Source organism: Zingiber officinale, chromosome 9A, assembly GCF_018446385.1.
Source record: "Zingiber officinale cultivar Zhangliang chromosome 9A, Zo_v1.1, whole genome shotgun sequence".
Taxonomy (NCBI): domain Eukaryota; kingdom Viridiplantae; phylum Streptophyta; class Magnoliopsida; order Zingiberales; family Zingiberaceae; genus Zingiber; species Zingiber officinale.
The window spans coordinates 11603166-11628392 of NC_056002.1; the positions used below are offsets into that span (position 1 = coordinate 11603166).

General features: G+C 43.7%; 1 protein-coding gene and 1 long non-coding RNA gene across 2 annotated transcripts; both read right to left on the reverse strand.

The window, feature by feature from the left end:
* Positions 1 to 13623: 13623 nt before the first annotated feature.
* Positions 13624 to 17427, reverse strand: LOC122019749 (probable alpha,alpha-trehalose-phosphate synthase [UDP-forming] 7). The gene is made up of 3 exons (XM_042577254.1): positions 15279 to 17427; positions 14238 to 14511; positions 13624 to 14019 (listed from the first exon to the last, which is right to left on the reverse strand). Exons 1-3 carry the CDS (start codon positions 17288 to 17290, stop codon positions 13675 to 13677), a joined length of 2631 nt encoding a protein of 876 aa, XP_042433188.1. The 5' UTR covers positions 17291 to 17427; the 3' UTR covers positions 13624 to 13674.
* A 4719-nt stretch (positions 17428 to 22146) lies between these two features.
* LOC122020528 lies at positions 22147 to 22937 on the reverse strand. Its single transcript, XR_006122245.1, has 2 exons — positions 22431 to 22937; positions 22147 to 22344 (listed from the first exon to the last, which is right to left on the reverse strand). It is a non-coding gene; the product is annotated as an uncharacterized LOC122020528 (long non-coding RNA).
* Between the last annotated feature and the right edge of the window lie 2290 nt (positions 22938 to 25227).

A 25227-nucleotide genomic window follows, 5' to 3' on the forward strand; every position in this document is an offset into this window, starting at 1 on the left:
CTTTCTTCTGATCGATTCTAACCCTTTTTACCTGCTTGTAGTATTGGGTGGAGAGCTTGGTCATGTGCCACAGGCTAGCTCATTTAGAGGATGAGTTCAGGAAGCTCCAGGTCTCCAATAGCCAGCCCACTGCCGATCCAAGGGAGATGGCCAGACTGAAGGCCGACCTGGAGAAGATGACCAAGCTTCTCGAGGATGAGCGGGCTAAATCTTCCGGCCACGAGGAGATGTTTGGCCAACTCAAGAAGAAAATTAGCACGTTCAACAAGAAGATTGAGTCGGCCACCGCTAGGAAGAACCGAGCCATCGAGGACCTGGAACTGAAGAACAAGGAGGCCCGAGACCTCGCCAGCAAGCTCAAGGACGTTGAATATTTTTTTGGTGACTGAGCGAGTGAGCCGAATGATAAGGGAAACTAAGCTCCAGGGCCAGCTCTCTACTAAGGACGCAGCACTGAAGCTAGCACAGGATGAGCTGAAGAAGGTGAAGACTGAGTTGGAGGGTTCTCGAGCGGTGATAAAGATCTATCAGGACGCCGAGCTGAGCCGATTTGCAACACTGCGCTAGAACTATATTCGCTCAGATGCGTTTAATGACAAAGTCGTCACTCGGTATCTTCGGCTTTGCAACCTGGCCATAGATGAGACGATCAACTAGCTCAAGGCGGCCAGTCATCTCCCTGAGACCTTCAAAGATAGCGTCATCAGTCGGGGTAAGATGACCGACTCACTACCCAACGATGCTCTCGATTATCTTGAGTGAGGTTGAACACTGTAAAATATTTTGAAGTCTTAATGTGAGCTCTCCTGTTCGGAGCTCTTATCTCTATCCTGCAAATGTAGTCTTGAAAAATTTTGGCTTTAATATATGTGTGCCCGTTCAGCGAGACATTTCTTGTCACTGTTTCTTGTCTTTGATTGTAAATGTCCTTGATCTTGTATTTGCGACTAACCACTCGACCGTATGTGTAAGCTTGGATTTAAGGTCACCGCTCGACCATTATTGGAGACTCGGGTTTAAGGTCGTCGCTCGACCATTGGTGGGGATACGCGTTTAATGTCACCGCTCGACGATTAAACGAGGTCGTCACTCGACCGTCGAAGAAGACATGGGTTTAACGTCGCTACTCGACGATTTGACGAAGTCATGGGTTTAAAGTCGTTGTTCGACCGTCGAAGAAGACATGGGTTTAACATTGCCGCTCGATGATTTGACGAAGTCATGGGTTTAAGGTCGCCGCTCGATCGTTGATGGAGACATAAGTTTAACGTCGCCGCTTGACGATTTGACGAAGTCATGGGTTTAAGGTTGTCGCTCGACCGTTGATGGAGACATGGGTTTAACGTCGCCACTCGACGATTTGACGAAGTCATGGGTTTAAGGTCACCGCTCGACCGTCGAAGAAGACATGGGTTTAACGTCGCCATTCGACGATTTGACGAAGTCATGGGTTTAAGGTCGCCGCTCAACCGTTGATAGAGACATGGGTTTAACGTCGCCACTCGACGATTTGATGAAGTCATGGGTTTAAGGTTGCCGCTCGACCGTCGATGGAGACATGGGTTTAACGTTGCTGCTCGACAATTTGACGAAGTTATGGGTTTAAGGTCTCCACTCGACCATCGATGGAGACATGGGTTTAATGTCACCGCTCGACGATTTGATGCTTCGTTCGGCACAGAATTTGACAATCCTTGTTTCTTATTTCTATCCTGCATTCAAAGAGTACAAGGATGCAAAGACACATTGATTATTACATCAACGACCTCTCATCCAGCTCGATAAGGCTGGAGATGGTTCGCACTCCATGGCCTTTCCAGTCGTCGTGCGTCCCCATCCTTCAAGTAGTAGCACCCGAGCGAAGCTTCTCTGCAACCTTGAAGGGTCCAGCCCATGGAGGCTCTAACTTGGTGACGTCGCCGACCAGTTTCACTTTCTTTCATACCAAGTCGTCGACCTGGAACGATCTTGGGATCACCCTCCAATTGTATCTTTGCTTCATCCTCTGCAGGTATGCCATCAACTGGACAGTAGCTTTTGCGCGCGCTTCGTCCACCAAGTCTAGTTCTAGAAGCCTCCGCTTGGCGTTGTCCTCACTGTAGTGTTATATCCAATCAGATTCAACTTCGACTTCAATGGGGACGACCGCTTCACCGCCATACACCAGGTGGAAAGGAGTTGCCCCAGTCCCTTCCTTAGGAGTCGTGTGGAGCGCCCATAGCACACTGGGGAGTTCATCGACCCAGCTGCCTCCCATATGATCAAGCCGAGCGTGCAAGACTTAGAGGATTTCCCGATTGGTGACCTCTGCTTTTCCGTTACTTTGTGGATAGGCCACGGAAGTGAAGGCTTGCTGGATACCGTATCCTTCACACCACTCCCTGAGCCTTTGGCCGGCGAATTGTCTTCCATTATCTGAGACGAGCCGACGAGGGATGCCGAACCGGCAGATAATGTTATGTCATATGAATTTTATGACCATCTACTCGGTTATCCTTGCAAGCTGCTCGGCCTCCACCCACTTTGAGAAGTAATCTATGGCCACGAACAGAAACTTCCGATGGTCGGTCACCATGGGGAAAGGCCTCACAATGTTCATGCCCCACTGATCAAACGGGCAAGAGACTGTGGACGTTTTCATCTCTTTGGTCGGTCGATGCGAGAAACTATGATATTTCTGGCATGATAGGCAGGTGGACACCGTCCAAGCGGTATCTTCCTGGAGGGTCGGCCAAAAATATCTCGCATCTTTGGTCCTTATGACAACGGAAGATGACATCAAAAGAGCTCTCTTTAGCATTGGTGATCAAAAGGCCCTGGGGTCGGATGGGTATGGATTCAAATTCTTCAAGCACTCTTGGGACACTATTAAAGAAGATTTGGTGGCTGCCGTACAGGAATTCTTTAGACATGTAAGGCTCCTCAAGCAATGGAACCACACGCTCATCTCACTAGTGCCAAAAGTACCACATGCTACTCGACTTGCGGAGTTCTGTCCAATATCATGCTGTACAGTCTTCTACAAGATAATCTCGAAGCTATTGGCATCTAGGCTTGCTGAGGTTGCTGACCACCTTCTCCACCCAGCCCAGGCTGCATTTGTTAAGGGGAGAACCATCACGGATAACATACATCTAGCACAGGAACTCATGAGGAATTACATGAGGAAGCGGCTCTCCCCCCATAGCATCATGAAGATAGACCTACAAAAAACTTTTGACATAGTACATTGGGATTTCATATTAGAGACATTAGCAGGGCTACAGTTCCCACACACTTACATTGCTTGGGTACGGGAGTGCATCACTACGACCAGTTTCTCTCTGTCCGTCAATGGTGGCATGTATGGACACTTCAGAGGTGCCAGAGGACTACGGCAGGGTGACCCTATCTCTCCCTACCTCTTTGGGATATGAATGGACTACTTGGCCAGGATGATTAGCCAGCAGACACGACGTGCAGACTTCCACTTCCATCCTAGGTGCCATAGACTCCGTATAACCCACCTAGCATATGCTGATGACCTACTACTATTCTCCAGGGCGACCAATCCTCCACTAGTATTCTCATGAGCTGCTTGGAGAACTTTGGCATGATGGCAGACTTGCGGCTGAACCTGAGCAAATCCTGTATCTATATGGCTGGACTTGAGGAGGATGTGAGGCAGGACCTGCTCACCATCACAGGGTTTCAGGAGGGACGTATGCCTTACAGATACTTAGGGATCCCCTTGGCCTCAGAGAAGTTGAAGATTGCAGACTACATCCCCCTAATTGATGCTTTGAGGAATATCAATGCTTGGCCGAAGCTCACGCTCTCATATGCGGGGAGAGCGCAGTTGATACAGTCTGTCCTACAGGGGGTGGAATGCTACTGGATGTCGATTTTGCCACTGCCGATTGGAGTTATTGACCGCATATATAGCCTATGTCAGAGTTTTCTGTGGACATCCAAGCCCCCCCCCCCCCCCCCCATAGCTTGGCTTGACATATGCAAACCTAAAGAAGAAGGAGGGCTTGAGTTTAGAGAGCTAAAGGCATGGAACACTGCTATGGTGCATACATGATAAGCAGGATGCCCTCTTGATTTGATGGGTTCACCACACATACTTGCAGGGCACGGATATATGGCACTGGAGGGCCAAGCACACTGACTCCCCGCTTCTCAAGCAGATAGCTCAAATACGAGAACAGATGATCAGCTCAGTTGGCTCCATCATGGCGGCATAGTAGATCCTGGCAGGTTGGTTTGACCAGCATAGTCCGAGCCGATGTGTCACCAGTCACGCTTATGACTTCTTCCGAGATACTGGAGCCCGTGTGTTGTGGGCAGGGACAGTATGGAGGAAGCATATTCAGCCCAGCCACAGGTTCACTCTCTGGTTACTCGCACACCGTAAGTTGCCCACCAGGGATTGGTTGGAGTACTTTGGAGACACTGAGCGGGTCTGCGCCTTTTGTGGCACCATGGAGGAGACCCAGGAGCACCTGCTCTTTGGATGCCTACACACTCGCCAGCTTTGGGACCGCATCAGAGAGTGGTTATATATGACTCATGAGATGACAACTTACAAGAGGATGCTGCGGATCTATGGGCGCCACTACCGAGGGGCAGGGGTAGTCATGCACACCCGTCATGTTGTTATGGAGGCACTGATACATTATGTTTGGCAGGCAGGCAGTCGATTGAGGTTCGAGAGTGTGTCTTTTGACTCGGACCAGGTCTTTAGGCGGATCCAGACTCGTGTCTACCGCACATTGGGCACCGGATGCTTTGAGGCTTTATTTTATGAGAAGTGATGTGGGTGAGTATGAGGGATGTAATAATCCATGTATATAGGAAAAAAAAAAAAAGAGGAAAAAAAAAGAGAGGAAAAAAAAAAGAGAGAAAAAAAAAGTCCATGTACAGATTTTGAGGCTCACCCATGGAGCTCCCCTTGACATTATTTGCAGACTTTTGAAGCCTCCTTGCTACCACAAGGAGATACACTTGTGATTGCTTTGGCTATATGCAGAATTGGAGCTATCATAGATTATTGGCAGCTTGAAGCTCAATCTGGCCATCACAAAGACCCTTTCTAGGGATTGTGGTTGGACATGTGCAATTGAAGACTTCATCAGAGATTATCCATAGGAAGGAAGCTGCAGCTGGCGGGATGTGGAGGTGTTACATGTGAGCAATGCAATGGACGGCAGTGCAAGTATGAGATGGTGCGGGCCTCACAAATTGAGAAGGTGAGGTGAGGCCACTCATGTATGTGTGTGAGAGATACTATAGGGGCAGCTAGGGAGTTTGTACAGAGAGGGGCAATGAGAGTGAGGATAGTGTAATTGTATATTGGCCACTGAGTGGGGCATGGGGTGAGGGTGAGGATGGTGAATAGATCCACCTAATGATCTATCTAGTCCGCAGCAAACTGCTCGCGGTAAGGACACGCCAAATCCATTGATGGCTGGGGCTTTTCCAAAAAACCCAAGAGGATTCATAGATCGATCAGAAAGATCTATTTAGTCCGCAGCAAACGGCTCGCGGTAAAGATACGTCAAATCCGTTGATAGCTGACCACTTGCTAAAAGTGGGACGACAACACTTGGCAGGATGACATCCTTGGTATGGTGACCTTGTGGAGCTTAGTAGAGACATACCGGAGATGGACTGCACATTATAGCAGACGGATGCTCTTATGGGCGGTTGTTGTGGATGAGAGTCATTACAGGAGATGGACTGTACACTATATTCGACGGATGCATGTACGGGTGTTTGCTGCGGGCGACAGGTCAGTGGATGTGGCTGAGGACGATCTGCGGCCAAGGCCAGATACACTCATGATGCAGACATTCGTAGGCCTTGAGCGATTGAGATGTCGAATGTGGTCAGTGCTGGGACACTTTTGCATACTACTGAGACTGATAAGACCGGACATGGAGGTTGACCACTACGATATGGGAGCCTCCTTGCTATCTTTAGAGACTAGTGCAGTGGGGTCAAGGCACTGATTGTATTTGGTGGATGGTAGAGTGAGCACATATGTGTGGCTGGATGTATTTTGTGAGGATAGTATAGTGAGAGTACATTGCATGTACATGGGCTTCTTAGAGGCCATACCTCAGATAGCCACCCAGATCTGACACTTCATCAGAGCCGATTGGATATCCCAGGGCATGTAGATTGTACATTTTTCTTTGATGATATATAATTTACCTTTCATCAAAAAAAAATAAGAATATCTCGCCAGTAGAATCTTTCTTGCTAACGAGTGGCTGCCTGAATGTTCTCCACAAGATCCTTGGTGCACTTCTTGTAGTATGTAGTCGGCGTCCTCCGATCCGACACACTTGAGCAAAGGTCGGGAGAAGACTTTATTGTATAACTTATCCCCGATTAGCATGAATCGACCGACCCTTTTTTTCAATAACCGAGCCTCCTCCTAGTCGGACGAGGTCGTTTCCGACCGCAAGAATTCTACCAGTGTGGTCCTCCAGTCGTTCGGGAACGTGAGCCCTTCCATCCGATCGATATGTGCCACCAAAGAGACTTGTTCGATCGGCTGCGCTATGACGATCGACGATATTGAGCTGGCTAATTTGGCCAACTCGTCTGCAGCCTGGTTCTCTGACCGGGGGATCTTTTGTATGTAGACCTCCAGGTAGTGGGCCTTCAGCTTCTCGAAGGCTTCGGTGTAGAGCTTGAGTCGGGTGTTACTTATCTCGAATGCCCTAGTCAACTGCTGATCTGCCAATTGGGAGTCTGAGTGGATGAGGACTTTGATAGCTTCGACGTGTCGGACGGCCTGTAGGCCGGCTATTAGCGCCTCGTACTCGGCTTCATTGTTTGTTGCCCTATAGCCCAGCCAAATGGACAGTTGAATCCGCTCTTCTTGGGGGAAGATGAGTAATATGCCGATCCCCCTCCCCTGCCGAGTAGACGAATCATCCACATATACTTTCCAAACGGCTTCTGGCTCGGAATTTTGTACCTCAGTGATGAAATCTACTAAGGACTGTGCTTTGATGGTCATTCGAGGCTGGTACTGGATGTCGAAATCGCTAATCTCCGTCGTCCATTTGACCAGACGTCCGGATGCCTCTGGATTGAGGAGCACTCTCCCCAAGGGACTATTGGTCATCACGATTATGGAGTGAGCGAGGAAGTACGAGCGGAGCCTCCGAGCTGCGAGTACCAACGCATAAATCAATTTCTCGAGACCAGTGTAGCGGGACTCAGCGTCTTTCAATATATAACTTAGGAAATACACCGGTCATTCCTTGTCGTCCTGCTTAACTAGGGCCGAGCCAACCACATGCTTGGTTGACGACAGGTAAATTTGGAGGGGCTCGCCGACAAGTGGCTTAGCTAATACAGACATAGAATTAAGATATGCCTTGAGTTCGTCGAATGCTCGATCGCACTCCTTGTCCCACTGGAATTTGATGGCTCGGCGCAGTATCTTGAAGAATAGCAAGCTCCGATCGGATGATTTGGAGATGAACTGAGACAGTGTTGTTATCTGACTGGTGAGACGCTGGGCTTCTTTCAAATTTCTAGGCGGCAACATGTCTTGTAGTGCATTTACTTTGCTGGGGTTTGCCTCGATGCCCCGCTCGATGACGATGTAGCCCAAGAATCGCCCGCTTTTTGCACTGAATAGATACTTGTTCGGATTCAGCTTGATCCCGTATGTCCTGAGTGTATGGCAGGTCTCTCTGATATCTGCACACAGGTCAACAGCTCGGAGAGATTTGATTAATATGTCGTCGACATATACCTTCACGTTACGGCCGATCTACCGTCGAAACGCTTTATTCATTAGCTTCCGATAAGCGGTTCCGGCGTTCTTCAATCCGAACGGCATAACATTGTAACAGCATATTCCGTCGGCCGTAATGAAGCCGATCTTTTCTTGATATGCTCAGGTGAGCGACACTTGGTGGTACCCTTGATATACGTCCAACATGCAAATCAGCTCGCACCCTGCAGTGGAGTCTACCATCTGATCAATCCGAGGCAGCAGATAGAAATCCTTTGGGCATGCTTTGTTGAGGTCCCAGAAGTCGATGCAGACTCATCACTTGTTGCCCAGCTTGGAGACCAGCCCGACATTTGCGAGCCAGCTCGGGAATTGAACTTCTTGTATGTGGCCGGCCTCCAACAGCTTCTCTATTTATGCTCGGATGATCAAGTTTTGTTCGGCGCTGAAGTCTCTCTTTCTCTGCTTTACCGATGGAGCGTCCGGTTGGATGTGAAGTTTGTGTTGTGCGATGCTCGGGGAAATGTAGGGAAGCTCGTGAGTCGACCACGCGAATACATCGTGGTTTTGCTGTAGGCATGTGATCAGCTCCGCCTTCTGCTCGGCTTCCAGATCGGATGCTATGAAGGTTGTTGTCTCTGCTCGGTCGGGATGGATTTGGACTTCCTCCTTTTCTTCGTAGGCGGTTTTTCGGTGATGGCGCTTACCTCTAGCCGGGGAGATTTCCGAGCGGACTTGGCCTCGGTCTTGACCATCTCGACAGAGCGGCCAACTGGTCACCTTTGACTTCCTCGACTCGGTCGTTTACTGGGAATTGATCTTTTGGCAATAGGTTGAAACTACTGCTCGGAACTCATTAAGGGTCGGTTAGCCTAGGATAACGTTGTAAGACGTCTACCATAATGAAATTTGTGGTTCTGGTCCTCCTGAGCGGCTCTTCTCTTAGCGATATGAACAACTTGGTTTGGTCGATTGGCAAAACCTTGTTGCCCGTGAAACTGTACAGTGGGGTCTTCATCGGTAATAGCTCACCTTGGTCGATCTGGAGCTGATCGAAAGTCTTCTTGAAGATTATGTTTACCGAGCTCCCAGTGTCAACAAAAATTTGGCGAATGGTATAATTTATGATTACCGCTCGGATGATAAGGGCGTCATCGTGAGGACCTTCTACTCCCTCTAGGTCCTAGGGTCCAAAGTTGATTTCAGGCCCGCTCGTCTTCTCTCGGCTGCAGCCAACTGCATGGATCTTTAGTCGTCGAGCGTATGTCTTCTTGGCTCGATTGGAGTCACCGCTAGTCGGTCCGCCGGCGATGATGTTTATTTCTCCCCGAGTGACGTTACTTCTGTTTTCCTCCTCCAGAGCAAATGACATGTTTTGTTCACACAAGGCTCGGGGATGATCAGCATTTTCCCTTTGCTGATGGTGTTGTTGTCGTTCGGGTGATCTTCTTGCATCTTCCCGTCGCTCGACAGATTGATGCCCGTGTTGCCGGTTGGGAGAGGGAGATCGGCGGTGATATCCTCTTGGAGCTGGTCTGGCGATCGACGTTAGGTCGCGACAGTCGCCTGTGTTGTGCGACGCCGACTGGTGGAAGGAACAGAACATGAGCGTCTATACCTTGCCCTTGTACACCTTTTGCTGTTCGGAAGCCACATGTTGCATGGCATGCGCTCTCGCCTCTTGGTGTGGCCGCATCCCTTTGACTCTGGATCCTCTTAACGGCTGGTGGTTGCTCGGTTGCTGGCGTTCGGTCGGCACTGAAGGTTCGGCTGGTTTCTCCTTCCTTCTTGTTGTCTGTGCTTCTTCCACATTTATATACTCGTTAACTTTCTTAAGCATGTGGTCGTAATCTCGGGGCGGCTTCCTGATGAGTGATCGGAAGAAGTCTTCTTCAACGAGCTCCTAAGTGAATGCATTCATCATGGTCTCAGATGAGACCGAAGGGATATCCATGGTTACATGGTTGAAGCGCTAGATGTACGCTCAGAGAGCCTCTCTTAGTCCTTGCTTCAAAGAAAACAAACTGACGCTCGTTTTTTGGTAGCGTCTACTGCTCGCGAAGTGGTGTAGGAAGATGTTCGGAAATCCTTGAAGCTTTGTATCGATCCGTCCGGTAGTCTCCTGAACCAACGTTATGCCGAGCCGGAGAGCGTGGTGAGGAAGACTCAGCACTTCACCCCATCTGTGTATTGGTGAAATGTAGCCGCATTGTTGAACTTACCCAAATGATCATCCGGATCAATCGACCCGTTATACTCTCCGATCGCCAGTGGAGCATAGTGTCTCGACAGTGGGTCATGCAATATTGCTTCGGAGAACTGGCGATTAATCCGTTCGGGGGACACATCATCTCGGGGCGCCTTCCCTTTCCGTGCGTCCCGAACAGGCGATTCGATTGAAGAGGATCTTCGTTCTAGATTCGCCTAAGTGATTTCCGAGGGCGTTTGGAACAGAGTCGATGGAAAGGTATCGGCGGTGGTGGTGCCACCCCATGCGTACCTGTCGGCCCTCTATTCTGTCCCCAGATAGAGAGTTGCTCCAGCCGGTCATCATGCGTCACTCGGCCTCTCGATGCTAACGTTGCATGTTGGGCCAACCGATCGGCGAGTGCCTTTTGCTGCTGCTGCTCGACTATCTTTGATGCTCGAGCTTGCGTGAGCATGTCGAGCTCCACTTGGGTGAGCGCCACGGTGTGAAGTCGTCCAGCGTCCTCCATCTTCTGAGCTAGGATGCAGGTTGCATTCCCATAGACGGCGCCAAATTTGATCATGTCCGAAAGTCGAGCCGACGGATGCTGGGGATGTGGCGCTCCTGTTGACTGTGCGAAGACTCTGAGCGAAGCGGATCTGCAACCACAAGCATGTCAGTGCCGAGCTAGGGAAGGGTTCCCCGGCGTTGGCCCTCCGACGCTCAAGTCAGTCACCGGCGATGTGAAAACAGTAGAACGAATAAGTAGAAGAACAGTAGCAACAGTAATATGTGTATACCTCCGACAAAACTTGAACCCCTTTATATAGGGCTCCTGTAGCACGTATGCACGCTTCCCAAGATGTGCACACTTCTCGAAGCTTTCCTTGAAAAGATATATCAATAAAGTGTCCCTGACACAATACCTCAACGAATTGAGCACGTCTCTGATGTGACAGTGGAAGCTTCCATCGTACGATCCTCTGCCTGACCATGCCGCCAACCATATCATCTGTCGGGAGCACAGGCTCCTAGAAGGATGTCATCAGATCCTCCTTTTGTCCGTTACTGGGTCGAGCGGGTAAGTCGTTCGGCCAACCATCGACCGTCCGGACGCTATCGTTCTCGGGCCGAGTGGGATGGCCGCTCGACCGACCTTCCACTGTCCGAGCTCCGCTGTTGTGCCGAATGGAGCTATGTTTGAATGTAGCCTACTTGGTCGCGTCCCCGCTTTGCTGGTTCTGAGGCTTGATGTAAATCCGAGCGGGCTGGCCACTCGGCGTGTGTCTAACCGACACATGCTTTTCTGAGCGTCAGAAGCTCGGTTCGTGGCCGAGCTATGATGATGTCGAACCGGACACTCTTTATCCCGGTCGGGCAAAGGGGGTTGCCCAACCAGTCAATGATGTAAGAGAGTTGACTACACCTTGACTTTGACTTCCACCGTGGCCTTACCCCTCCTTGGGGTAGGTCCCTTATCCCCGCATCATATAGAATTTAAATTATCATTACCAACACTTTTTGAGGATGATCGGCTTAGGCTCGGTGTTGGATAGCTCCTCAGCAATAATCGGACGTATCAACGTCGTAGCGGAGCAACAGCAAGAAGCCGGAGCAATCAGAAGTTCAATCAGACGCATACAAACTTGTAGGAGAGTTGATATTAAAGTCTTGGTCAAACAGCTCCTTTATAGAATGTGGAAGGTGTCTTCCATAGCGCTAAAGGCACATTCAATGTGTAAAATCTGATCCCCAACAGTTCGCCCTTTATCGTCGACGAAATCTGATTTTATCCGATGGAAGGTATCTTCCATGAACAGTACTCAAGGCGCCTTCAAAGCTCCCAAAGATGCCTCGGGTATTGTTCACTTAAGACACTTTGTACTCCTTTTATCCTGTAAAATGTGTTAGTCTAATACTAAAATATCTAACCTGTAAAACAAAGTTAGCACAATACTAATTGTAAGATCGTTGCACTAGAGAAGGTGAATAGTACTCGTGGCTTTCACGTTTGTATAAAAACGTTCGAGTTAAGACACTGCGAAATAAGAAAGAAAAGAAAGAAAGTAACAAAGCAATCGTGAACACCAAAAGTTACTTGGTTCGGACGTGAGAGTATTTTTGATGGACAATCCACTAATTAATCTAAAGTTACAAAGAGATTTTCAATTGTAGTACAAGTAACTATTAAATAAAACAATACCGCCGACTTGGAGAAATAGATCTTCAACGTAGTAGTCATCTGAGCAGCTTCAGGCGTCGAGAGGCTTTATCGAAGTAGCACGCAAGTGCAAAAGTCATTCTGAATATTGTTGTCAAGCTCCTGGTCGAATGCTGCTTATATAGGTTATTCCAGACGCCTAGAACCCCTCCAGGCACCTGGACCACATGTCCCACCTAATCGACGCGCTCCATGTAAACTTATGGATGATTTTTCGAGTCTGGTAGTCTGGACCGAGTCCGGGCGGGCGCCTGGACTGAGTCCGGGCGCTCGAACCGCCTGGCCACCTCCCGCCTGCCCGGGGCGAGCCTGGTCCGAGCGCCTGGACCAAGTTTTCCATCCAATTGATTTTCTATAAAACAAAATTAGTCCAGACAATAAACAATATATATATATATATATATAATGTGAATTTGACAGTCTTTAACTGTCCGATTCTGACTTAGGTCAAACCGACACTTACTGTTCCCTCTTCGGAGGAATGCGTCCTCACCTACTCCTCTCAAGAAAATTTACATTTTGCCAGATCGGTCCTTCAAGTCATTTAGACTTTTACTCAGCATCCGAAACTGATCGTCCTTTCCACGACCCGTCCAGACTTCCACCTAGTCTGCGACCACCAAGATTTTCACCTACAGTCCCCGACTCTAGGATTTCATCCAAGGTGCTCGACCCGCCAAGACTTCTACTTGCCTAACTACGGTTAGGACTTTTCAGCACCTAAGGTTACCTCCCCCTATAACTTAGGATTACCTCTCCCTAGGATTTTCCACCTTTCTAAAATCCACTAGAACTTTTGCCTAAGAACACTTAAGACATCCTGCAAGTTTATTCAACTTTGTTAGATAACAAATAACCTTAACTTTATACCCTTTACCCTAATCAAAATTTAAATTCGATCGTCTGGTACTCTCTGCACCAAGACTAATAAGTAATAATAATTAATTCTTGTCCTTCCATAACCAGGAATTAATCAATGTCTCAATTTAAAAATTTAAAATGAAACTAAACTGGACCAACGCCTAAAGTCCAAACTTGGACTCGTCCACGCCAAAACTCTCTCCTCCAATGACCTACCTTCACTTATCAATTGATAATATTTTGACTAGCCTATTGACTCACTAAATCTTTGCACCAATTGTCAGGTCCGTAGACCCAACTAGATTTCAACCAACTGCCAAGCCCGGTGAACCCAACTAGACTTCGAGCCATATATCAAATCGTCCCTTTGATCTATTTAAACTTCGCACCAACTATTAGGTACTCAAAACTAGTTAGGTTTCATCCTAATGTCAGGTCTCCTAGACACGTCAATCTTTACACGTTCAATAAATGCATTAGATTATAAAAATACCTAACTTAACTCATTTATCATTCATTAAAATCTGAATTATACCGTGAGTTAGACCATTAATGCATCTTACTCCAACACTTATTCCTACATATCTATCTTGGAGTCAAGGGCCATAGGAAAATTTTGATAAATTCCAAAGCAATTCAAGAGCAATTAGGAACATACTACCACTGTGAATTATCAATGTAGATTTGAGTGGGTGGGGGTGGTTCAGTTATCTCCTCAACAGAAACAAAAGGCAGAGAGGCATCAGCAAGTGCTGAAAGTGTGTTTAAGACATCATTTGTGTCGTCCAAGTAATACCGTGCCTTGCTTGGTTTTTGGCCAACAGTGCAACCGAATATTGCCTTATTTGAAGCTACCATGTTCTTTGCTACTACGCCAGCAATGCCTTCAAACATGTCCTCATCAGACCTGTCATCACCAATACACAGCACAAAATCAGCTGGTCTTCCCTTTGCAGCCATTGATGACAGAGTTTTATCTGCTACTATGCCTTTGCTAACTCCCTGTAACAGAAACAGCAACACAATAAAATGTAGTAAAGATAACAAGGCAAGAATTTGCAAAATTGTAAAGTCAAATAGTAGGTTCCAATGGTAGATAACACTAGGAATATAACCATGAAGCCCTAGGGATGCAGCATTTCAGAGTAAATGACCTAGCATAGAGCATATTTGAGATTTGTCATTTTGACATGCAACTAGTACACTAGGAAAAAGCATACCTGAGGTTTCACTTCAACGATAAACTTGCCACTCTTCACGGTGACTGGTTCATTTGCAAGTACACTCTCTAAATGATCAAGCATCTCCTTCGCCTGGGAAGACCCAAAGCCAGGATCAGCATCCCTATGGTGCCAAACTAAAGCACTTTCTTTGGGTTCAATAGAAGATCCATCAGTAGACTCCGTATACAATTTCATCACTGGTTCAGCAATCTGCATCCATGCAAAATCAGTGGTTTGGTTATGGGTTTCCCATTCTTCATCCTGAGTCCACCTGCATATATTGAGATGGCACAAGCATATTAATAATACTACATGAGTGTATTTTTTTTTCTTCCACTTTTTAAATGGCATACATACAAGCAATGTAGAGCATCAGAAACCATGTTTTTTGAAATTACGAAATATTTGCTGTAGCATATAGTGGAAAGGAATAGATTCCTCTGTGTGGTTACTGGTGATTATAAATGTTTTGACTATGTAACACAGCATTCGAAGACATCAAATAATTGTTCATTACTTTGTTGGAGAACTTAAATGTAGCTCAGCTTCAAATTGATGGGTGTACTGTTTGAATTATAAAGCATGGCTTGTTGTACCATGTATCTCAACTATCATGAACTAACAAGTCTTTCTACGAATGTCTTATATACCTAGCATAGAACTTTCTATGCATTGTTTGAACCTGTAAAGTACCATGTTGCATGTAATTCTTTCTTTTCATGCCAACACTACCTTTTCCTCTCTTCTCAAGTGTCATATTTGCCAATGATCTCTTTTCAAATGCACTGTATAAATAGCAGATAACTCTGTGTACTTCATGGTGAATGATCCATTATCATAAACACCACGAATAACAAAAGAATGAATAACAAAAGAAATAACCAAATTTATTAGGCTATTTATGCAGTCATACGCCCAATGATGTAATCCCTAGATTTGTTAGGTCAGTCTTTCAAATGGAATGTTCTTAAACACTTTTAAAAAGTTAAGAATAGCAATAATTGGAATGTTGAATAGCATAAGAGAAGAAGAGAGTACCTAATGAAGTATCCATGTTCAGCTGCAATTCCAAGTTTCTCGCATGGTGAAAACCAAGCATCTAGACTCTGTCGGCCTCTTCCACTAACAATAAAAACAATATTGTTCTTATCTGCACAAAGGGTATTGACTATCCTAATAACTTCTTGATTAGGCTTTTTGTTAATGGATGTTTGTGACATTAATGTTCCATCATAATCCAACAAGATAGCCCTACTCTTAGCATTTGTATAAGCTGAGACCAATAGTTCAGCATCAAGCTTTCTAAAGTTGGGATCCACCGCAATGACCCTGAATCCAAAACCGAGACCTATTCCCCAACAGTTCCTCCTGAAATTGTCCTTGCAGGTTCTCTCCAAGTCCTGCATGAAGCTCTTTGACCAATAAGCAACATCGTGAGTGTTAACATAGCGGTAGTGTTTCTCATGCCGCAATTGCTTCTCGCCATCAGAAAGAGAGATAGCCTCATTCATCGCTTCCCCTGTGGTCTCTATATTCCATGGATTGACTCGAATCGCACCACTAAGAGACGGAGAGCAACCAATGAATTCCGAGACAACCAGCATGCTCTTCTTTGGCTCATTTGGCACTGAATCTCTGGCGTCAAATATCCCTTGTCTGCAAACAATGTATTCATAGGGAGTTAAGTTCATTCCGTCCCTAACTGCAGTGACTACCACGCACTCAGCAATAGTATAGTAAGCAATCTTCTCAATGGCCGACATGGGCCGCTCAATGAGAACCACTGGCCTGTACCCTTCGTGACCAAAGGTTGTATTGATCCTTTGACAGCTCTCCTCAATCTCGACCAGGATCTCCTTCAGATCCTTTCCTTGTGCCCTTGCCGGATTGACAATTTGGACAAGAACTGCTCTACCCTGCCACTTGGGGTGAAGCTTTAGCATGTGCTCAAAAGCAAGCAGCTTGAGGTTGATCCCTTTGAATATGTCCATGTCGTCAACGCCGAGGAGGACAGTTTTTCCGTCGTACTGTTGGCGAAGTTCGTTGACCCGCCACTCCCTGTCGGGGAGGCGGAGCATGGACTGGAGTTGGCCCATGTGGATGCCGACGGGTAAGATCTTGATCCCGATGGTACGGCCGAAGTAATCGAGGCCAATGTAACCGCGCTTGGACTGGTACTCGATGCCCAGCATGCGGCTGCAGCAGGAGAGGAAGTGGCGGGCGTAGTCAAAGGTGTGAAAGCCGATGAGGTCGCAGTTGAGGAGAGCCTTGAGGATTTCCTCGCGGAAGGGGAGGGTGCGGTAGATCTCCGAGGAAGGGAAGGGGACGTGGAGGAAGAAGCCCATCCGGAGGCGGTTGAAGAGGCGGCGGAGAAAAGTGGGGAGGGCCATGAGGTGGTAGTCGTGGATCCACACGTAGTCCTCCTCCGGATTGATCACCTCGATCACTTTCTCGGAGAAGAGCTTGTTGGCGAGGACGTAGGCCTCCCAGAGGGAGCGATCGTAGCGGCCGCCGCGGGAGGAGCCGGCGGAAAAAGGGAGCAGGTAGTGGAAGAGCTGCCATAAGCGGCGCTTGCAGAACCCATGGTAGAAGCGGTCGTGGAGATCCGGAGGAAAGAAGACCGGCACGCATTTGAACCGCTCAAGCAGCGTCTGGGCGACGTCGTCCTGCTCGTGAACTTCGACGTCGACGCGAAGGGTGCCGACGTAGAGAACCTCCATATCTTCCGGGAGCCCGTCCTTGAGCTGGAGGAGGAGAGAGTCCTCGTCCCAGGCGAAGATCCACCCGCGTCCGTCCAGCCGGCGGCGGGCGAGCACAGGGAGCTGGTTGGCGACGATAATGATCCGCTCCTGCGCCTGCGAGGACTGCACGTCGGAGGCCACGCTGCTGGCCCGCTCCTCCTCCTCCTGCAGCTCCATAAGCGTCCCCGGCACCGTCATCACCCGCGGCATCCGCCGCAACCCTCGCCCCCCTCCGCTCCCGCCCAGACTCAGCGCCCCAAAGTTCCCCGCGGCCAGATCGAGAAGGTTAGTATACGATCTGGACATCATCTTGCCCTTCAACCGCTTCTTTCCCTCCACCGAGCTCGGATCGGGAGCGAGAAGCCCTAGAAGCGAGTGAAGGAGGAAGCAAAGGCCGCGATGGATGCCCGTGACGGTCGATGGGATTGGATAAAGAGAGGGAAGAGATTTGGGTCAAAAAGGCAATGCGAGAGAAAATATTTTATATCCTGAAACTTTTTTATTTTACTCCTCGGTTCTACTACATTTACAAAATAATATTTTCTAAAATTTCAAAATCAGTACAATCTCGATTAACAAAAGGTGGGCTTCAATATGTCATTTTGCAAATTTAAAATTTTATAATATTTAAGGGTTTATTTTTGCACTTTCACCCACAAATTTGTTAAATTTTAGTTATAATCACACTATAAATAACATAACAGTACCCCTAATAATTAAATTTCTTTTATGTAATTAGCCACCAGAAATATAGCTTGAGAAAACAACCCCATCTAAAATTTTAATTTAAAATTTATTTGTTAAAAAAAAAAAAAAAAAAAAAAAAAAAAACTCTTCTATAGGTAGTTCATAGTTTGGTGATAAGTTGATGTCGTAGAAAATTTAAATCACGTGCTGAAAATGTCAACTGACTGGAGAGTAGGCCCAAGCTTTATTGGACCACTGGATTATTTCAAGTTATCATTGTTTAAATGGGACGGATTTACAGTCTTGGGATTAAATTTCAATGAGCGTAAAATGTTTTGTTGGTCGTTTGATCTTTCTCACGTAAAGGGCCAACTAAAATATAGTGGATGTATTTAAATCTATTTCATATGAATGGAAATCAATTCATTAATAAAAAGACTTTATTAAAAAAACTAAAATAAATTTAAGATCAATTGTGATCCTGTTTGAAAACATGAAGTTGAAAAATTAAAAGGTAGTGACTTGGTTGATCAGATATAGATTTTATTTCGCTCTGTAAAATAGAGGACGTCAGTGCCAAGTCAATGAAGAGGTCTCTGACATTGATCCTCCGATGCTCAAATCAGTCACTGGAATGTGGAGAAAAACGGAGTAATAGTAGAACTCAAGAATAATGCGTACCTCTGTCGGTGATGGACCCTTCTTTATATAGAGCTCCGGTAGGCGACATGCATGCTTTCGAAGGCATGAGCACGCTCTCCAATATATCTTATGAAAAGACATGTCAGAAAAGTACCTCTGATATCATACCTTAACATGACATACATATCCCAGATAAGATAGTAGAAGTTTCCGTCGTACGATTCGCCTGTCGATCATGCCTCATATCAGCGACACTATTTCCCAAAAGGATGTAGAAAGATATTACATTAGTCCCGTTGCTAGGTCAAGCGGGGGTAGCCGCTCGGCTGGGACCCCCTCCCCCGCTCTAACGACCTCATGTGGCCCTTCCATGCAGTAACTCCGTAGTAACATGTCATCCCCCGTTCGGACTAGCTATACGGTCTCCCTTGATGTCCTGCTACATCTTATTGAGCGTTGGCTGTCCTACGTGTCATCTCGAGCTGGACGGGTGGCTTGCTCGGACATGTCTCCCGTTGGTCGGACCCTGACTACCTAACCGGTCATTGTCATTATCTTCCTTTTGACCCTTTGGCATCCGAACATTAATAACCTTCTTGACTTTGACTTCTACTCTAATAATTGATTTCGTATCAGGTAGGTCTCCCTCTATCATCCTATCAAATTGAATAAAAAAAAAAAGACAAGGAGGTTTTAATCTAGTCTTTTTTTTCTAGAAGTTTAGTTTATAATCTTCAAATACTATGTCACAAAGTGCTCTTCTATATTGTCACTCTTTAATCTTTATTGTCCATCAATGCCTTATTGCTACGTTGTTGCAATACCACACAGAACATGAATCTCATTGCATAATCATCCCAGTTATTAATAAAAAAAATATTTTTTAATTGATATTAGATATTTAATTTAAATTGACTAATTTTATTGACTATCCTAGTAGTTTAGGATGAGATAGGAATCAATAGCCTTGTCAAACTTACTACCATCGTAACTTGATCGTTATCTAAATTTAGGCAGCCGTACAATATAGAATAGAAAAGTCATTATCGCCTTTATAAAAAAAAAAAAGAAAGACAATTTGGCCCTTCTTAGAGGATTTGCTCGCCTATAATACCTTCATCAACTCCTCCTCTCCTTAAATTAATAAGAAGATGATAAATCATAGATTACTATTTAGCTATTAATACAGATAACTAAAATATATAAAAAAAATATATTCAAACATATTAAATATTAAATTTTGATCTCAAAATTTTATATGATAAATGTTTTAATCATTGCACCACTAGACCTTTCTTTCTTCTTTATCAGTTTTTACCAACGAGTGTTCAATATTTTATATTTTTACAATGCACAACAATTTGAATTCAAATTTTTATAGAAGTGATAATTTTTTATATTGCTAAATATTTTTTGTTATATTTTTATTTTTGAAAAAGATTAAACAAGCTCTAATTTAGACATATACAATTATATCTACAGTTAAAAAATAATATAAAATTTTAGTTCTTTTATTTACCCGATGTGAAAATATGAAATACTATCAAACAATGCTTCATCAGTCAAAACGCTTCAAGATTCCATCTAAATTTGACAAAGTCAAAATCTAATCCCAAAACAAGTTTTTGGTTTTAAAAATAATAAAATTATCATACCTAATTTGTTTTTCTGTTGGATTGTCATCCTATGCTATGCTTAAGAGTTTCAAATAGTACCATTTGAACAAGAATAGATTGAGACATACAAGAGTTTCGCGGTCCATGGATCAAGCTAGGGACAATATAACATGTGATCGGGTCAAGATCAACTAACGTAATCTTACAAGATTAACTATTTTACCTTTGAGATATTAAAATTGATAAAATATATCTTTCCTCCTTATATTTTATTTATAACTTTCTAATACATTTTTTAGAAAATAATCAAAGTCAAACGCGACTCGGTCTCCTATAACTAATGAATAATGATGTTAGATTAAGGACAAAATGATAGTAGTTTAAAGTCATGCATGTGCTTTTGAACTTATACTTAAATTATTAGTCTTGAAAATAGATGATTTTCTGACCTGTATATTTAAAAATTAATTTTTAAATATTTCATTCTTTTTAAAATTGAATTGTTTTTTATTAAATAAGAATGCGACATTATAAGGGGAAAAAACCTTCAATCTTAAGATTGAAATTTTTTGGATATTTTTCAATGGTTATTGATTAACATGCCCCCAAAATATGCCCAACTAATCCATATAGTCTTCCACAGCCCATCACAATCCTTCAAAAGTTGGATGAGACAGGAGGGCAATAGATTAGGGTTGTGGATGGGTTTGGTCTCGTTTTGGATAAGAATGTGACTCATGCCTTTGGAGAAAATATGCTTTCTTTTTATATCATATAAATATTTCATGGATGGGGAATAAATGAGAATTTTTGTTGTGTCTGTAGGGGGCGAAGAGGACAAAAATAAAGTCAGGGTTAGGGTTGTTGGTGGTCCACTATATTAGTGCAATTAACTTCTAGTATATTTATTTATCAATATATTTAAGAGAGGTTGATCGGATAACTTATAAGAAAGAAGTCTAGTTAGATTAAAAATTCATTGGACAACTAATAAGAGAAAATTCTAGTGAATAAAGTTTGATGATGGAAGTTCTGATAAGTGAAGTTAGATAGTGAAAATCATAATGAGTGAAGATAGGTGGTGGAAGTCCTGGTAAGTGAAGTCAAGCTATAAAAGTTCTAATAAATGAAGTTAAACCCTAGTGAGTGAAGATAAGTTGTGAAAATTCTAGTGGGTGAAGTTAGATAATGAAAAGTCCTAGCAAGTAAAGATAAACAATAGAAAACTCTATGGGGAGGTAACCCTAGGTAATGAGAAGTCTTGAATGAGTGAACTCCAAGCATATGTGACCACGATCAATCAGACCAGTGAATCTTGAAAGCTGCTAACCTTTACCTTACTGTTTATATCTATTGTGCTAATTCAGTATTACAGGTAAGTCTTAGTTGATTAGATTGATCAGATACTAAGCAGTATCATAGAAAGTCCAAACAGATCAGGTAAACAACTAGAGAAGAGAGATCTAGTGAGGATAAGTCCTAGTGAGACTATAGGTGTTGATTCTAACTTAGATTCATTTTGAAAATCTTAGTTGAGACCAAGATTAGATCTTGGTTGTGTTAAACAAAATATAATTTATAATTATATTTATGCATCTGTATTAACTCTATTTTGCAAATAATTTTATTATTTGGACTAATATATTTGTTTACAAGAGTTAAATGTAAAAAAAAATAACTTCTTATGAATAGTACTTAAGGCACCTCAGATAATTAGAGGCACCTCGAGTAAGTGACTAAAGGCGCCTTGAATGGATAGAGGCGCCCAAGAGTGAATAAGCTGTGAATATGAAGTTTCAGTCATTAGAAGCGCCCTGAATTGATTAGAGGCACCTCGAAATTAATTGGAGGCACCCTCGGCTGAATGTAGGTGTCATCGAGTGGATAACAGTCGTAGAGTTCAAATTGGATTGGCATGATTGGAGGCACCCTGTTATAATTAAAGTTATCGAGCACCTCTATACTAAAGTGGTATATGAATGGCTCGAGTCGTCTCTCAATGAATATAACGATGGATGATAACCTTCGGATTGTAAGTTATTGCTTAGAGTTTTTTTTTTTTTTTGACATGAAAATGGAGGTTGTATTTGAATGTTAAAACTAAAAAATGAAATAGCAAAGCAAGTATAAAACTAAACCTAATTAATAAAAGGCAATGCAAATAAAAGAATTCTAGCCTAACCTGAACTATGATTGCACGGGAAGTAAAAACACATCTAATGATACGAAACTTAGAGCATATAACAAAACCTAAACTAATTACATTCAAATGAAAAACTTAAACATAATAGATTCAACACAAACAAAAACAATCGAAACAACTAACTAAGGAATTACCAAACTAAAATCTACTACTTAGAGAAACATTCCATCAAACAACTTACATTCATCATCCGGTTAGAACCAAATACATGAAACCTAAAACATGGAAGATAGAATCTATTATAATCAACAATCAAGAACTCATTCAAACAATTAGCACATCAAAGAGACAAATCAATTACCTAACAATAGATAAACCCAAACTCGACCAAGAGCAGATTGAAGCTCGGATGTGGTTGATCAGTTGACGGAGTCTTCTGCTAGAGCTTGAAGAAGATCAGAACTGATGGAGTAGCTGTAGTGATGAACGCGGATCTGATCGGGAATCGGAGCATGTTCTGTCCAGATCTGGTCCGAATGAAAGAGGGAGAAGTTGTGGATGCCGAAATTGATGGTGTGCTGATGGAGATGGAGGGGCTTCTCCTCTTCTAACCTAAAGAGGAGATGATAGGGATGGAGACTGGCTGGATCTGGAAGCTCCGGTTCCTCCTCTTCTAACCACGAAGAGGAGGTTGGTGTCCTGCTTTGCGAAGGAAGGCTACTAGTTACTCCTCTTCTAACCACGAAGAGGAGATATACAAAGGTGGGAATGAATTGGAGAGGAGATGAAGTGGCCAGCCGACGGCGATGAAGGAGATGGGTGGCGAGCGTCGACCGTTGATAGAGGAGGCAGAAGGTGGTGTCGACGTCCGTGTGAGAAGTGATCGCGTCCCCAAAGAGATAATTTCCCAAGATCTGATCGAATGGCCAAGATTGTCCCAGATCTAGATGAATGGATGAGATCAAATCTGAGTGAATGGTCAAGATTGGCGGGAACCAGTTGAATGGTTAGGATGATTAGATATTAATGAACGACTCCGATCATCCCAAATTTACACAGATGGACCTAAATCAAGTAGATCTAGGGGTGATTGCGGATCGAGTTGGTTCGGTTATTGGGGTAAAAAACTATCCAACCCTACTAGATCAGATAATGTAATATCAGGACATATACCTGACCCTATATTTGACGGTTTTTATGTATCAGATATCCGACGAGTTATAGTTATTTGGATATCCGACCCTATATCCAATGAAATAAAAAATATAAATAAAAAACAAACTATTTTAAAATGATAATAGACATTACTCATTACATGTTATAGCAGCTAATTGGCAATAACTGCTACAACGTGTAGCAGCTTATCGGCAGTAGCTAAAACAACATGTAGCAGCTTATCGACAGTAAGAAAAATGATAATCCCAGTTAGTCTTATTGACTATCCCTGGGGTGAATAAAAATGATAATCCCAATTAACCTCATTGACTATCCTTAGGGGTGACCGACCCGACCCCATGAAAGTTTTCCACCTGTCACTAGGGTAAATCGGGAAGTGCACGCGACGGCTAGCTCAGAAACCCAACATCCTTTAGTTACGCCCCCCATTTGGAGGAAAATTTTTTACAAATACACCATAGATGGGGTTCAAACCGTGGGTACCTGGGTGACAACCTGCATGTCTTACTGCGACACCATAGCCCATGGCAGATCCAAACAAAAATTTAGAGGAGTGCTCAAAGAAGAGACTAAAAAAATATTTCTTACTATCAAATAAATATATCAAAAGATAAAAGTACTAAATTGATAATGAAAATGATACAAACATAAAAATATGAGCATACCAATAAAGTAATTATTTTTTGATACTTGAACCACTAGTATCAGATCTAGACATACAAACAAGAGGACACAACTGTATCCTACGAGTGTTCATTTGTTGAAAATGTTGTAAAATTTGTTCATTTTCAATTGTGGCAAAAATATCCTTCTCGATATATACTACCAAACTGGCATCCATCCCCTATCCTATTATGCAAATCAGTCATGATAATTTTCATCGCAGAAAAAACCCTTTCAACAAAAGCAGTTGCAACTGGTAAAACTAATGCTAAATCGATATACTAATGAAAAAATTATATTATTGCCCGTTTCAACCATCTTTTTAGCAAGACTTCCCAAATCTTCAATCATGAAAAATTCACCTTATACATTTTGAATGTAAGTCTCAAGTTGGTCCTCAAGTAATACACGATCAATCAATGAAAAGTTCTCCGGATAAAGTTCAGCAAGGTGAAGTAGCTTACTAATATCAAATTGAGAAAAAGAATCCTTTAGATCTAAGCAAACAATGCAAGTAAGTACCTCTATACTTGATTCTGAAAACTGATTATTCATCTCTGAAACCATTATATCAAGAAACTAATATTGTAACAATAAAAAAATAAATAAAAAACATTATTAGAAACTTAAAATTCAATAAAATATTTAAAAATAATACTTGACAAAAAATTTCAACACGTTAGTGATGAAAATTAGTAATCATTTGTCCATTACATCTACTGCGACCACGAGTTCTCATATTTTCTTCCATATTCGGTACTGGGATCATATTGTTACTACAAAATTTGTTGACGACGTACAAAAAATTCTCCCATCCTTCCTCTCTCAATTTTTGCAATATAACTTTCATCGTCTTGATCAAACTGACAACCAGTACAATGTTTTGATCCTTTTGTTGCAAGACAAGTGGCAATTCATTTGTGGTTTTCAATAAAGATTTCATCAAATGCATCACAAACACAAAATCATAACTCTCCATCTTATAAATCAAACTGGTGGCGATACCACTATTATTATCATTAGTACCATTATCGTACACATTTTCAAGCACTTGCAAATTGAAGTCTATGTAGACATCAAACGGACAATACTCATGTAATGTGAACCCCAATGAGTATCCCCTGGTCATTTTTGTTGGTGCAATTTTCAATAGGTCAAGGTTGACCTAATTGACCAAGCGTAAACCTTGGTCATGGTTTCGATGTTTGACAATACAGAAAGACATGTAGACATGGACAATGCAGGTGCAGTTGTCCATGCGGAGATATACTGATCAGGGTCTGATCAGGTTGGATGAAGAAGAGTCAAGTAGGTCAAGG